This window comes from Rhynchophorus ferrugineus, unplaced genomic scaffold, assembly GCF_030347505.1.
Source record: "Rhynchophorus ferrugineus isolate W39M unplaced genomic scaffold, kcgeb_rfMv2 rfM2, whole genome shotgun sequence".
Classification (NCBI taxonomy): Eukaryota; Metazoa; Arthropoda; class Insecta; order Coleoptera; family Curculionidae; genus Rhynchophorus; species Rhynchophorus ferrugineus.
In genome coordinates, this window is record NW_027472581.1 from 64,419,868 (window position 1) to 64,436,156 (window position 16,289).

The 16,289-nt window shown below is 30.7% G+C and overlaps 4 protein-coding genes across 8 annotated transcripts; 2 read left to right on the forward strand and 2 right to left on the reverse strand.

Moving 5' to 3' along the window:
• Nucleotides 1-2,708: 2,708 nt before the first annotated feature.
• On the reverse strand, nt 2,709-3,466 carry LOC143190196 (protein Abitram). The gene has a single exon (XM_076394352.1). It carries the CDS (start codon nt 3,381-3,383, stop codon nt 2,760-2,762), a length of 624 nt encoding a protein of 207 aa, XP_076250467.1. The 5' UTR covers nt 3,384-3,466; the 3' UTR covers nt 2,709-2,759.
• An 843-nt stretch (nt 3,467-4,309) lies between these two features.
• On the forward strand, nt 4,310-6,428 carry LOC143190195 (charged multivesicular body protein 7). The gene is made up of 3 exons (XM_076394351.1): nt 4,310-5,581; nt 5,629-5,853; nt 5,903-6,428. Exons 1-3 carry the CDS (start codon nt 4,766-4,768, stop codon nt 6,161-6,163), a joined length of 1,302 nt encoding a protein of 433 aa, XP_076250466.1. The 5' UTR covers nt 4,310-4,765; the 3' UTR covers nt 6,164-6,428.
• eRF1 (eukaryotic release factor 1) lies at nt 6,358-11,883 on the reverse strand. 2 transcript variants are annotated; one of them, XM_076394349.1, is made up of 9 exons: nt 11,757-11,883; nt 11,475-11,687; nt 11,031-11,206; nt 10,751-10,975; nt 10,428-10,672; nt 10,231-10,364; nt 9,960-10,176; nt 9,749-9,896; nt 6,358-7,550 (listed from the first exon to the last, which is right to left on the reverse strand). In XM_076394349.1, the coding sequence occupies exons 2-9, from the start codon at nt 11,558-11,560 to the stop codon at nt 7,465-7,467; spliced, it is 1,317 nt and encodes a 438-aa protein (XP_076250464.1). In that variant the 5' UTR covers nt 11,561-11,687; nt 11,757-11,883; the 3' UTR covers nt 6,358-7,464. The 2 variants fall into 2 exon arrangements, with proteins under 2 accessions (XP_076250464.1, XP_076250465.1); XM_076394350.1 differs by lacking the exon at nt 6,358-7,550 and adding an exon at nt 8,594-8,757 and having other exon boundaries at nt 11,475-11,875.
• A 197-nt stretch (nt 11,884-12,080) lies between these two features.
• LOC143190199 (protein SERAC1) lies at nt 12,081-16,252 on the forward strand. Of its 4 annotated transcripts, none has more exons than XM_076394357.1 (10): nt 12,081-12,203; nt 12,317-12,557; nt 12,636-12,909; nt 12,968-13,244; nt 14,057-14,332; nt 14,519-14,773; nt 15,352-15,570; nt 15,625-15,783; nt 15,863-16,076; nt 16,131-16,252. In XM_076394357.1, the coding sequence occupies exons 3-10, from the start codon at nt 12,706-12,708 to the stop codon at nt 16,225-16,227; spliced, it is 1,701 nt and encodes a 566-aa protein (XP_076250472.1). In that variant the 5' UTR covers nt 12,081-12,203; nt 12,317-12,557; nt 12,636-12,705; the 3' UTR covers nt 16,228-16,252. The 4 variants fall into 4 exon arrangements, with proteins under 4 accessions (XP_076250472.1, XP_076250470.1, XP_076250471.1 ...); XM_076394355.1 differs by having other exon boundaries at nt 12,084-12,203; nt 12,312-12,557; XM_076394356.1 differs by having other exon boundaries at nt 12,087-12,203; nt 12,312-12,557; nt 14,057-14,308.
• Nucleotides 16,253-16,289: the final 37 nt, after the last annotated feature.

Below are 16,289 nucleotides of genomic sequence, written 5' to 3' on the forward strand. Positions count from 1 at the left end.
GTTAGAGGAAATTTCGCAGTCACTGACCAAGAAAAAGTCGAGCTCCTTGCAGAGACCTACGAAGCTCAAATGAAATGCCTCCCACCAGCACAGAACACTAAAGCTAAAGACATTGACACTGTCATCAACGAATCCAACTCCGTCAAAAGATCAGTAACCCCCGCCTTCCTTCTCAACCATTTTGTGTCTCCAAAGTCTCTACAGACTATGATCGGCAAATTTCAAACCAAAAAATCTCCAGGTTTCGATGGAATATCGATTACCCAGTTAAAAAAGCTCCCGCATAAGCAGCTCGCAGAACTGGCAAACATCATTAACTCCATCATGAGACTACAACACTTCCCGGCGTCTTGGAAACACGCACATATAGCGGTTGTACCCAAGAAAGGAGCAAAATCATCTCCATCTGATTACAGGCCTATCAGCCTTCTCAGCGCCATTTCGAAGCTTGCCGAGAGGGCAATACTCTACGCTCTCAACTCTTTCACAAAGGAAAACAACATCATTCCAGATGAACAATTCGGCTTTCGCGCTCACCACTCATCCGTCCATCGAGCTTCCCGTCTGGCTGCATACATCCATCATGCTCTTGACCAACGTAAAAAGCTTGGAGCAGTTCTTCTGGACCTAACCAAAGCCTTCGACAAGGTCTATCTCTCGGACAGATCTTTCCAGGTCAAGATCAGAGTATCACTTTCCAGTCGTAAACAAATCGATTCTGGCGTACCCCAAGGTTCCCCGCTGGCCCCAGCCTTATTTAAGCTTTTTATTTCAGATATGCCGAGAATAGAGCATACTGACGTCGCCTTTTACGCTGACGACACTGCTTTCTTCACGGCCGCCAGGTTCGAAGTTACAATTCATGAACGTTTACAGAAGCAGCTCGATCATGCGGTCAAGTGGTTCAAATTCTGGAGGTTGCAAATCAACCCCCTGAAAACCCAGGCCATCATTTTCCACAAGAAGCGTTACGCACTGCGCGTCTCACAACTTAAGATCGACACCGCAATAATTCCATGGCTGGATAACGTCACGTACCTAGGTCTTCACTTCGACCGGCGGTTCGGTTGGCATACCTAAATCCAGAAAGCAATCCAAAAAGGTTCGGGGATAGCAAACCTGCTATCTTCTCTGATCTGCCCTTCTAGCAGACTTCCCATCTCCATCAAATGCTTATTTTACAAGATGTTAATTCGGTCCGTACTCCTCTACGGATCTAATGTCTACTTCAAGTTTGTTACACCCAACCAGGTCAAACGGCTTCAAGTTTTCCAAAATAAGCTCCTCAGGAGAATATTAAACGCTCCATGGTTTGTCAGAAATAATCAAATTCATAGGGAAACTGACACTCCAGAAATCAAGCACTTCATATCTCAATCATTCCACAAACAACAACTCAGCTCAAGTTCTTCTGAAAACGCGCTTGTTCGCGAGCTGGTCGACATGCTGGAAGCTTAGCACCGCGTCACCACTAAGCTCTCCCCCTTTTCCAGGCTGAAACGACCTCATCCGTCGCTACAGTCATAACTTTTGCCCCCATACAACAGTACCCAGTTGTGTGTTAACTCAGGTTCGCGAATCAATAGAATCGCCGGGCCCTCGTGCCCAATAACGGCTGCCCGATCAGCGGGTGCCATATCCCCAAATTTAATGCGGTAGCAGTAGTGATCCATAGGGGTCAACTGTGAGGCGGTTTCGGTTTAGTGTATTGGTAAGTCCAGAGGCAGTCCCACATAACCCGGTCCAACTTGTCACTCCAGGGCAAGTCTCTCAGGTATGTGTCATGCATTCCACAGTGTTGAGAATTGAGTTGAATGACTCCTTTACTATACTTAGCATTCTTCCCATCCGCCACTGTTTACTGTTTGTTTGTTTTTTATTTTACACATGGTCACCTAATGGCTTCTGATTCACTGCCAAACTGCGAATTGTTTCCCTTACAGATTATATGACTTTCAAAACACTCTCACAAGTAACAGTAGTAATAGACTAATTAATATCTTAAAAGAGTTGTTACTATATAGGATTTAAGTATTGCTATATCAACATGAATCTTTTGTATTAACCCTCAACTAATTATTGTTTCCCTGGCCGTTCTATCCAGTTCCATCGCGCCAACTTCTCCCACCCAACCTCTAGTCTTTTAATTTACTGCCCATATATATAGCCGTTCATTTTATCTTTACGCTCACCCATTGTTTGTGATGTACTGTTTTATAAATCTAATTTATTTGAATGTTCTAATCTAATGAATTTGAAAGATGTGAAAAAGGTAAAGGTTGGTACAACAATTATGTCAGTTTTATCAAATACATATTTTTTTAATTATCAGATAGGATACTTAAGTGGCCTAAAAAAGGAATAGAATAGATTTCTATTAGCAGTATATGTGCTGGCTAATATTAAATACCTCACTAAAAAATTTGAAAACCCAGGAATTTTGGAACATAGCTTTAAACATGATCCAAAAGAAAGAGCAACAAGAACTCTTGGATCATAATTTAGTCAAAATTGATAATAATTTAATCTAAACATTAGATTTGTACTTAATCTACAACAGATTTAATATGGTTTTGGTGGTTTCAAGTAGAGGAAATTACAAAATATTAAATTAACTAAAATGATTGCTCCATTAAGTAAAACTAAATTATAAACAATAACTCTTACATATTACTAATGGTTTCTTAGGCTTTAATAAAACTTCACTCTAAATTTAAATCTATAATTATACAATGGTCTTTTAACAATGACAAAGTAAATTAATTTATAATTTTATTTGGTATGTTAGATAACAAGTAATCTTCATATTCTTTTTCTGACAACAATTTATATTTTTCTGCCATAACATCTACTGACATAGATTTTGGTCCATAACATTGTGGATACAGAACTCCAATATACCCAAGTTTCTTATAATCACTAACAAGTAAATGTGGGTCCTTTAATATGTGTGAATTCACTTCTATAAAGGAAGCTGGTACGCTTGTATATACTGGATATTCTCTGTCATCATCCTTGCACTTAATATAACACAACACTGAATCTTGTCTAAGCTTTTTCGCACCATGTTTCTTCTTACCCGATAAACAAATTTCAGTACGATTTACACCCTTCACTTCAAAATTTATGCCTTCAATTATTTTTTCTTGTCTAATAACATCATGGCCTTTAGCAAGTGATATTAAAACAATCCTATTGGTATGAAATCTCAATAAAACATCGTTATTAACACCATCTCTGTTAAATTCCACACAATATTTATCTTCATAATAACGTAAATAGTAGGGCTGAAACTTTTCTATTTCTGTCTTTTCGATTGACTCCAAAATAGGTATACTCAAATCTTTTATATATTTATCAATTTCACATTCATGGCTATCCATTATAAACTCATGAAAAGAAAATATAGATAATGTTTTACTGTTATATTTGCGGTTATATTTTATGGTTATAACGCAAAGTATATTGTGTGGTATACCTTCTATATTAGGATTGTTGTATTTCAATCGGAATATTAGATTACAATCATAGAAAAAATTACAACTGGGTTATAGAAAAGACGACCCCAATTTTTTTTGGTTTTTTATTAATATTTGAAATTGTTAGTTTTTAATAACATAACATAATAAATAAAATAAAATGTAGATAATATAATAAAGTAAAAAAAGTAATCTTTTTATATTCCAAAACCCCTTTTTTACCAACTAGGGTTTATCTGGATTGGACCTATTACGTAAAGTGGGCACCGAATCACGGTCTTCAGCATTAAGCCTATCTAATGTCGAGTGGCCAACTTGAAGATTATCCTAGAAAACATCCATTCTTATCCAGCTTGGTTACTGGCGTCACTGGGATCATTTTCCTTGTCTGATTTTGCACTACTGCCTTTTGGGCTAATCACATTTGTATCACAAACATATATTTACGGCTATGCCCCAGCACACCTAATATTTATCAATTATTTAACTACCGCGCCCTTTTTAAATCAAATAATTATTTTTATCGTTAATCAAGAATATTTTTAAATTATTATGCGTTAAAATCTTCATGAAAGAAGTTTTAACATTGAAAAGACATGAATAAACATTGAGAGACTTAGAAAATAAAAATAGACAATGAAAAAGGGCGTTACATTACATTACCTATTATATAGCCAAGGTAACATAAATAGTAAAATTGTTAGTTTTAAATAAAAAATTTAAATTTAAATTAAAAAAATAGTAGTATTGTTAAACAAAATTGTTTTACTATTTATCAAGAAAAAGTATTAGTCACTATCAAATTAATAACGAGTAAACATGAATTATTCATTGAAGTAGTCGTGAAGTAGTTGCGACAGTAGATTAGATTATTAGTAATTTATTAGTGTATGGTCGTATTAACTGATAACAGTAAACATATAAAACATTCGAATGAACTAGTCACAACTGAAAGTAGTCAAATGAAACAACAATAGGAGCAATAAAAATGTAGTTCAGTTACTAAACAGTCGATAGTTCCCAACGTTAGTTTTTATTTTTTATATTGAATTTATTACATTTTTTTATAATTTATTGATTAACCAGGAACTGTTTATTCACATGAATTTTAATAACATTTTTACAACTGTAAAACAACTATTACAAACCATAGAAAAAACAACACAAACTAAAACAGTTACAAACTAATCAGTTTTAAAATTATAAAGAACAGTAACTAACCTAAAATTATCTGTCATTGCAATACAAAATAAAATAATGATCGCAGTCGTATTTTTAGTATAATTATGTTTGGAATAAAAGATAACCAGCTTCCATCTCCGTTAAAAGATGAGAGTCGCTTAAATGTCCTGTTTGCTCCATTAAGGAATAAAAGTGTTAATCCTAAGGATTGGGCTGATAAAATTTCCACATGGAAATATATAATTAAAACTTACTGCGAAGCAAACGAAATTTATTTTTTCTCTTTGGCGTCTTTGAACAATACTTTTATACGAAATGGTAGACCACCACCGTGCCTTAAAGAGGTACTTGATGATATGGCTAGAAACTATGAAATTGAATCTAAAGATACTTTTATGAAGAAGTGTAATATAACTTGGAGTGGTTGGCTTACTGATATTATGATAAAAAGGCCATTTAATTGGTCATACAACACAGTCAAGAATACCATTTTTACAACATCAACAAAAGATATTGTTTATGTGCATATTGATGTTATAAATAGTAAAAGTACAGAACTTTTGGCACAACTACCAGCGAAGTACAGAAATGAATTACTGAGCTTTAAAGATTTATTAAACATTTTAAATAAGGATATTTCAAATGCAGATAATATTAAATTATTATTGCATAATTTAAATCTACAAAAAAAGATAGCCATAAAAACAATAACTGGAACAAATATTAATGATTTAGATTCTCTAGTAATTAAAGTAAGTGAAGATGGAGGTTCTGCGAATATTACAGATATTGATATAGGGGTTTATAAACTGAAGGAAAATGAGCAAATCTTGTCAAATAACATTGAAGATTTGGAAGATCGAATTGATCATTGTATCATAGAGGCAAAGAGTCATCTACAAAAGAATCATAAACAGATGGTAGGTCATCATTTTTTTGAATCATATATATGTCAATTATATTTTAGGCCAAAAACAGTCTGATTAAAAAACATGCTCTGGAAAAACAACTAGAAAAAAAATCAGTAGCTTTGCTAAACATCCAGAACTGCTTAGAGCAGTTGAAAGGAACTCATGAAAATGTAACAATTTGGAGTACTTACAAAAATGCTTTGCATGCATTCAACAGTACTTACAAAGAAACTGGATTGGTTGAAGAGGCTGTGGATAATACTTTGGCTGACTTAGCAGATGTAATTTTTATTCTAATATTAATGTTAAATATAAATTATTTTTTTATAGGCGTTAGATCAACACGAAGACATTCAATCAGCATTAGCCCGTCCTACTAGTATTCTTGATGATACATCAGACTTAGAAAAAGAACTAGAAGATTTAATGAAAGAAGATAGTGATATTGCTAATACTAATACAGATGAACCGCCTCCACATGATGATAGTGGCCTCAGTGATGACCTGGAAACAAGGTTTAAGAAATTATGTATTAATCTGCCTAATGTTCCAGAAAAAAGCCCCAATATCTCCAAACAAGAAGCTATGTAGATTAAATCATACTTTATTAATTATTGTTGAACCTTTGTCCTTTTAGTACTTTGTGTTATTTGTTGAATGAATTTGCACTTTTGCTATATTTATAATTGTAATAGTAAATATATTTAAATAAATAACTTAAGTACTAGTTTAGTGATCTAAGTTTCAGGTAATAGGAGGGTATTAACAAAATTAGTACATAAAAATACATATATGTAAAAACTTTATTATATTTTTACAATTATACCATATAATAAATAAACTGAAATACTAAGATGTTTATATCCAATACAGTGTTAAACACCATATTGTTAAAAAAGTTATTTTTGAGTTGTAACAGTAATAAGAATCAATACTGAAACTCTCTTATCTTAAAAAAGTGTTTTTTTTTCAAGGGTTAATAAAAAAATTTAGAAAAAATTATCAGCTTTTATAAGAGTAGTGGCCACTACCTAGGAATGTAAATGACACAAGACTACTGAGGCAAATGCATTTGGAAACACAACTTTTTGCTAATATCAATAAAAGTGAAAGTACAATCTATAATTCCAATAACATAAACAAAAATATATACATATTAAAATGAACTGTAATTCTATATCTCTTGATCTGAAATCACATTATTGATAGACCTTCAAACTAAAATTTTCGATGTGACAAACTAATTGTCAAATTATGAAAATTTCACTACTTTTATTTCTTGAAATTCAAATCACTAACTTCCTTGAAGGATTTAACATCGAAAATATAAGTTTGCTACCGTATTTATCCAATAAATTGCACAATAAACCTTTCAATAGGTTAATCTTAATCAAGTCAATTAACACTACATAACTGAACTGATATTATTAAAAATATTTAATTCCAAAGCATGCTTGAAATAAATTTTTGTTGTAATTAATTTAGTAAAACAATATCTATTATGAAATGTTAACATAGGTTCGAGTATCAAAAAAAGGTCTATATAAACTTCTGGTGGACAATGTATTTTTGTAAAATATAAAAAGTGACATCCTGTAATCTTTCTGTAACCATATAATTGCATAACAAAGTATTTATTTGAGCTTTATGAACACCACAAAATTGGTAAGTAAATAATTTAAATAACGAAAAACAAAGTAGATTTATTGGAAAAGTATTCTTAACAAAAAAGAAACTGTTAAGTCAGATATATTAAATTATATAAAAAACAGACTCGAGTTAACTTGGTCTTTGCACGTTGATGTGAGCGATATGAGCCGCGCACTGTCTATGGGCACCACTCCTACAACTGCTTTTAAATTTATTTATATATCAGTTCGATAAGAGGTATTTTAATAATCATCTAGATCAAATTCTCCTTCAATGAAATTTTCGTCTAATTGAAGGCTTTGGAAATCCACTTTGTATCTCAGCAATCCTATAAGGAAAATACATAAATATTGATATGTATAATATAAACAAATGTAATACGTAAGTAAATATATCACTACATACTTTGAATAAATTCCCACTGTTATTTAATATTTTGTCAAACAGCATATAGAAACTTGCATTTAAAAAAAGGAATGCTCAGAGACCACAAATAAAAATAAATATGAAAAATTGAAAACATGACTTCAGAAAGAACTCTTAAGCTAAGAAATATAAACACTTCTTGAACAATAAAAAAAAATGTAAAAATAAAAAATATTACATGTAAGACAAGATATGATTTTATAACAATATGTTACCATACATTGCAAAATCAAATTACTTGAAACAATTTAAATTCACCTTCTAAATATTATCTTCTTCAATTATGACTGGTATTGACCAATGTTCCAAGATATTGCCCAGTAATTACTAGTATTGCACAAGATGAGTCAATTCTTGGTGTAAATAAAATAATTGGAACACTCGGTTGTTACCGATAGGCTAGGCTTTTCAATCCTCTATTTAAATAATGCATTAAATTTAACAAAACAGAACAGGGAGATATTCAAAGTCAATATATACACGTTCGCTTGAAAAATGCAGTTGAAAGGATTCCAAAAAGTATACAAAATAAAATAAGGTAACAATTAACTGATGTGCTATTAAATCCAATTAGATGTATTGTTAGGAACTAAGTGTTTGAGAACATAAAATAATTTAAACAACAATTGACAACAAATGTATATTAGATGTCTTAAATATTAGACATATTAGAAATAATAGCACAATAGAAATAATAAAACTAATTAAAAAAAAACATTAACTTAAATACTAATTCTAAAATACTCAAAAACAGATGTATGTGTTGAAATATGTCTTAATTATTTATGACCTGAACCCAGTTCGGCTATCAGTTGTTCATGTACCATTTAATTAACCTACTGTGCCAAATAATTTCATGCCAAAATGAAAAGCATTAATCTACGTGCTACAACACCAAACACTGTACCTTAAAGATGAGATGCTGATAGAAGTTGTAGCTCAATGTCTGATCTAAACCAATAAGGTAACAACTGAACCAACTCATTGGGGTAATATTGGATCGTCAGACATTTAACTACAGCTACGCATTTAATAATCATCCAGATCGACGTCGTCAAGCGGCTCATCAGCCTGTAACGACTGAAAGTCAACCTTGTACCGAAGGATGCCTAAGGTGTCCAATAAGCAGCGTAAAATTAGAAAAGAGTTACGTGGTTAATCAAGGTACTAAAATTCCCGTAAACAAGCTTTTTGTTAGTATTATGATTCAATTAACTGTAAATTCTGTAGTGTTAGATTAATTCCAAAAATAGATTCACAGATAAATTCTACCTATCAAGCCAATGTTACCAACAAAAATAGTTCTACACTTATTTTTATATATTTAGGAAGGGTCTTATATAAATATTAAAGATAAAGATATCAAAGTGGCACATTTTAAATGACAACAAACATAGATATTTAGTGGACGAATCATAGGTAATTAATTCAGTCTAAGATTAATAAGATAATGTTAGCACAGAATATAATGACTCTGTAATTTTAAAAAAATTAATGATATCATTAATACTAGTTTAAAAAATAAACTAACAATAATATATAATAAATATGTTATAAAATACAGTTCACCTAATACTCCATATGCTTACCTTAAGCTAATGAATCTCATGTTAAATTACAATAAGTGTAAAAATATCGATGTTGTCAATATCAAATGTATGTTATTGATGTTAATAAATACACATGTTAATAACTTAATTATAGATACTAAAGCACAAATTAAAAAAATATTCTTTTTAGGATATGTACCTTTGTAGTTTCATAAAGCTTTAATAAGAAATTAATGTTACAGACCAAGAAATGTTTATGCTTTAATATTATCTTGCCTTAATTTCCCACCTTAATTAAATGAATTTGGTATATATTTGTCATCTTTTTAATCTTTAAAAATTTAGTCACAAGCAAAAGGTGTAACTATATTTTCTTTATATGCAAGCTCTAAGAAAACCTACCTCAAAATATTTAATTTTTCAGCTTGGTTCGAAATATACCAAAATTGCATAAATAATTTAAATAGATATGTGAATATATATTTATAGAAATTTACGACGTGAGTAAAAAATAACAGAACATTAAATGACAATGACAAATAATACTAACCTCCTATTCCACCAAACCCTCGTACAAACTGCGAGCCTTCTTGGGACTTGTCTGTGATAATTTCTAAGGTGGCACCAAAGTTTTTGTAATTATTCGCTAACCATTCTAATAATGGTTGACATTCTACTAATTCCAATTCAACCCCACTCTATAAAAAGTAATTTCATTTAAAAAATGTCTTATCACACAAACACACACAAATAAAACCTACTTCTTTGTCAGTAAAATGGCTCTTATCCTTTTCTTGTTCTGGTGTTAGATGAAGTACTGTTTCAGTTCCAGTAGTGTGATTTTTCAAAACATATCTTTGAATATCAAGATTTTCCCAGCAAATCAGTGTCTCAACAGCTCCAAGTTCTAAACCTTTTAGTGTATCTTCAACACCAAAACAATATTTACCTGTATCTTGACTTATTTCATCAAAGTACCTAGAAAAGCATAAAATTTAATTACAACCCATGAAAATGTCTTTGTCATTATACCTTCCAATTAATTTTTTCTCTTGAATAAATTTAACATTTTGCAGAGATTCTGCTGCCAGCTCTATGGCTTGATTAAAACCATTCTCACCACCATATGATACATCTACCAGCTTAATAACTTTCGCTTGAAGTCTCTAAAATTATATATAATAAATACAAAATAAGGTTTCAACTAAAAGGAACAATTTATAACTTACAGGATCAAACATATCTGATTGACTAAGTTCAGTCTTAAAATCTGCACTACCGGCAAGAATTAGACCAGCAATATTAGGTTTGTCATTAGTAATAAATAATTGAGTTGCCACTTCTGCTACTTTTCGAACATAGTTATGTCTCTTTTCCATTCTCAAACGAGCAAAACGTAAAGCAGATTGACCTCCTCTACCATGCTTTTTAGGTAGATCTACTGTAAATTTATGCAACACTTCCCTTGTATTACCTTAAAAACAATACCCATAATTAAACACGGTTGAGTTTCAAAAAATATTAATTAAATAAGAATTCCTAAATATGTTACCTTGCAGAGTTCCAAAAAGAGCACCATTACCATCCATAACAATGAAGCCAAATTTGTTATCATCTGCTAGCAAAGCTGTCAGAGCTTCTGTATGAAACTTGTTATCACACAGGTATAATGATGTATTAATTGGTTTAAATGGTTCAAAATCAATATTAACTTTCTTTTCTTTTCCTTCATCAGTAACTATAGTACCACAATATATAACTAAACCATTTGGGGGTACTAAAACATACATTTATATAGAAATATATTGACAAATATATAATTAGACACTAACCTTTTGTGTACAATTTCAATCGATGTTGTACAGATGTAATGGCACCAAGAACTGATAATCTATTTACTCGAGACTTAATATTTGAGGCAGTACCAAATTCATCAGCTAACATCTTGCTTACTCTAGAAATTTGATCTTTTGGAGGTATAATAAGAGATATCATACTTGTCCCATTTCTAAAATTAAATTGTTTAAATTAATTATAATATTAAGCAACTTTCTATAATATATAAGAATCATTGCAATCAAACTTTCTACAAAAAAAGTCACAGAAAATAAAGTAATTATATGTATTATATGAATTAAACTATTATGACCAAACAAATGTAATAATCCTTAATACATTGTGAAGGTATAAAATAATGCAACAAAATTTAATATGGTGATTTAAAATTGCATTAAGCCAATATGTTTTCCAATGCCACATCATATAAATGTTCTTACCCCCTGGCCAGTTCCAAACTTTTGATAAGTTTTTTGATTTTCCATATCTCAACATTTCGATCTGCCGATGTCTCTTCTCCAGACATTTTTTATAAAATTAATGGAAAGAAAGTCCAAAAAACGTGATATAGGTGCAAAATGGCGTGGTTGCAATGCCGATGAACTACACTGAAACCACCGCAAACTGGTTGACAGAGCCTTAACTGGTTTTAACTGGAATTTCAGCAGATGAACGATTATTTCTATTGAAAACTTTAAACTGGGAAAAACAAGTTGACATACCAAGCGATTTTGAAATAGCTCCCAGTTAAAACCAGCAAGGAGATACAGCAAAAATTGCCCCGAAAAATTTATAAAATTAAACTTGACACATCCTTATTTAATACATTGTTGGTACACATGCTTGTCAAATTTGTTCAGAAATCTCATTTGGAAAACAAATTTTAAAATTTTTATTATGTATATTATAAAATAATTTGTGATAGAGTTTTATAAATAAAAACATATGATCAAAAATGCCTTAAATAATTTTAATATGACCAATAACAATTTTAATTCATTAATTTTTTATTTTGTCAAATTTGTCATTGACAATTTTGACATAATGTATATCTTAATTTAAGGTTAGGTGAAAGATTAGTAAACAATAATTTAAATGCCACTGAAAACTACTTGGAAAGAGCATAGAATTTTTATGAAATATTCTACATTAGCACTTATAGGGTCTAGGTAAGCTGCTGTTAAATGCTTGATTGATAACATTGAATTTTTTAACTAATTAATTAAAGTAAACCTTTATAACTAGATCTAATGGCTCAAAAAATATATTTTTACTAGTGTAGGATGGTTCTATTATCAAGTGAAGCATACCAAACATGTATTAGAAAATGCTTTTGATACATCTGTGATAAGATCACTCGACCATTGTATCTTAAAAGAAGATGCTTTTGAGGAGGAAACATTAGAAATTGAACCTACTCCTTCAAATAAAAATGGATTTACTAGATGGGCAATTGATTCTATAAAATTTGCTTATATTAGAAGATTACTGTCAGTTGCAAAGGACAATAATCAATATTACAGGTTGTTTTGGATTCATTACTAACTTACTAAAGTAAGTAAAGTGTAATTATTGAAATGAGAAACATGTTTATGTTGTAGAACAAAGGCATTAGGTAAATTGGCAAAAGCAAACTATTTGGATAATTGGCATTATGCATTAATTGCAAATATGATAGATTCTCAAAGTGCAGTGACTTTAGCTAGAACAAAAAATGTAGATAGAAGATTCTTTTTAGAGCCACCTTATAGATATCATAACTATAATAAAGACCAACTTATAAATGAAATGAGGGAGTTTTTAATAACATTGTATGATAAGTCTCAGCATCCATGCATAGGATATTTCCTATCTAAAGCTTTTGTCTTTGATCATGTAAGTAAGTATTTTCAATTCCATGTACAATGTATGCTTCTTTTAACCTTTTTTGTAGGACTGTAGTCATATTGTTGATAATGACTCATCAGCATTGGAACTAAGTAAATTTATTCAGTCAGAGAAGGAAATCATACCAATGTGTTTGGAATCATTATTGCATCATTGCAGTATTGAACGTTATTCTTCAGATATTGCAAATCTGAATGGACTACCTCTACTTATGGAGATATATAAAAGATATTCTGATAACATCTATGTTACCATAAAATTGTGTCAAATTTTATCATATATGAGTTTTAATAAGCAGTTGTTAGAATACTTTCACATATCAGGTAACTAGGAATTTCAGAAATATTGCAACTTTTTCATGTGTTTATTTATTTTATGTTTTTAATAATTGCATCTTAAAATAGATATGCTTAGTACATCCTTAATTTACAAATTAATTTATTACTACTGTTCTGTTGTATTTGCATTAATACTCAAGCAAGGTGAGTATGGGATTAATACATCGGTATGTATTTCCCAAATCATGTGTTCATGGGAAGTATATACTTTTTATGCTAGTATTAGGGCTATAATATGTTATATAATTGTGTTTGATGATTGTTGTCAAAGTTTGGTATGGTAACATATAAAAAATATATTGGTACTATATATTACTGATATATTGAATTACTTGCAATTACCTACTATACATATATATGAATTGCTTCTATGAGTGACTCACATTGGTGTCTCTGATGCCACTTTGCAATAAGACAGCAAACGTCTTAAATATCTGTTTGGCGTAGATAGCAATTGAATGAATAAATAACGGAAAGATTGAATATATGAACTTATAGAAGAATAACAATCAGAGCTTCAGAGAATCTATTTTTTTCTCAAAATTATCCTTGTTTTTCATCCAAAACTAAAATTTTTTTTTCTCAAGCATACAACTTTAGGCTAATGCTTTTGAAACCTAGTCAAGTTTACTGATTCTATAGTCATCAATGCCATTTTTCCCTTCTGTATTATTGATTTCAAATACTTAAATACACCAATTCACTTTATGGATACCGTTAAATAACAGTTGATGACCCCTCTATTAGTATTCTCTTTGTTTGTTATTGCTAAAAAACATTTGCTAAATATGTTTTAGGCTGGATAGGTGTTTTGTCAGAATGGTGCAATCACGAAGACATACATGTTTCAATACCAGCAGCCCGCGCTCTTGCTAACTTGGATCAAAATAACACTGCACAATACTCTAGCAATTTATATGTTTTACACCCAATTCACCTACCTAACAGGAACCAGGAAATTGATGTGATTTTTGTTCATGGCTTACTTGGAGGTGTATTTTTCACTTGGAGGCAAAGGTCCAAAGATGATAACCTGGTGGGACTTATTGGTAAGGGGGAACGTAAACCTAAAGGTAAGATACTGTGTAGATTGAGTCTGTATATCCGTGATGCCTAATTCCAAGCGCACCTTCCCGATCCTATATCCGCAAGATCCTGTATTGTAAGAAGTTCATATGTTATGAAAGAATACAATTGTTTACTCTTTAGGTATATAATACTTCTATTTTTAATTCTGAAGCAAATTTTTATTTTCTTAGAAAGCATTTTACCTGAAACTGAAAGTAAGCCGGTTCCCGCCAAGAAAAAAAGAAAAACGACCAAAGAATTTTTAAAGGATATTACCGACAAAATTACCATAGACAGCTATGAAGTAGTTCTGAATGATATACCATCAAATGCGAACAAGGAGTGTAGTGGTCCATTTACATGCCCTTTAGATGCATATGACTGTCAAGTCTCCAGCAATGACAACTATGAAGAATTTACGTATTGTTGGCCCAAAGACTGGTTAGGTATTGAATAACTACACTTTCATATAACAAGAATGGATATTTTTTGATTTTGTTGTGATTTTTTTGATATTTTTTTGTACTATGTGTACTATTTACAGTACTTAATATTATCTATTATTATATTATCTAATATTTCTAAATATATTTTTTAATGCATATTATGGCGCTATTCAAGAATCAATTTATTTTGTTGCTGATTCAGACCTTATAAACTCGATCGAAACAAGTAGTCAGAAGGAGCATCATCTGGTTAATGCAATATGTGCATTTTTCTGTTTATAAATGGTCGTTATATGGTTATAAAGTTTCTTATTTCTTCTTGAACCTCCTCTATATTAAACTTTCTTCGTCAACTGTGTCCCTATCAGTACTTCTAAAGTGTCAAAATCAACACTCATATAACTTACTGATGAAATTTGTCTTACAACACTCTATAACCATTTCATATTTAATATAATTTTTATTTCAATTTAGATAGGGGGAGTTATACTTAGCTTGCATGATCTGTTGACTTGTAATTTCAAATCTTCAAAGCTAAAAAAAGTATTATTTGCATGATTACAGTGTTTATTTTTTAGGGAATGATTGTAAAAATATAAGAATAATTGGAGTAAATTATGATACAAATTTATCAATGTGGACGCCTTTATGTCCTACAGAAAAAGAAAAATTCACTCTAAATGAAAGAAGCGACAATTTAGCGCAAATGCTGCTAAAATGTGATATTGGACATAGGCCAATAGTATGGGTTACGCATTCCATGGGTGGACTAATAGTTAAAAATATTTTATGTAAAGGTATGTTAAATTGTTTCTAATATACTATATCCTAAAAGTAATCCCTATTTGTAGCTTATGAAAGTGAAAATAGCATTTTGAAAAACATATGTTTAAATACCAAAGGTGTAATTTTTTATAGTACTCCACATAGAGGGTCTAAATTAGCTAATTTAAGCAATGCTGTGTCGTTAGTACTTTGGCCATCAGTTGAGGTGCAAGAACTAAGAGAAGGTAAGTATTATTCTTTATCTGAAAATGAATTATTTTTTTAATATAATTACTCCTTAATTATATTTATCATTCATTTTAGATTGCCCCAAACTAACAGCAATTCACGAAAAGTTTCTAAAGATTGCTCAAGAAATACCTTTAAAGGTCGTAACATTCGTCGAAACCAAGTCAACTGTTGTAAGCGCCATGAAATTCAATTTTTTATTGGTAGAACGGAATTCGGGTAATACAGGAATTGGGGAATATTTCGAAATTCCTCTCGATCATTTAGGTATTTGTAAACCTGGGACCAAGTATGTTAATTTTTTAAGTTCATTTTTTGGTTTTGTTAAATACATTTTTTGCAGATTCTCTTTCCTGTATCAAAAAGTTCTTCATTTACTGAAAGAACTGGAAAGTGATGTGTCTGTAAAAGCAGAGACTAATAAATATCCACCTTGGTAGTATATTAATAAAAGTATCACCCCTACATTTGTTTTTTAATTACAAAATTAATCTTAGAATTG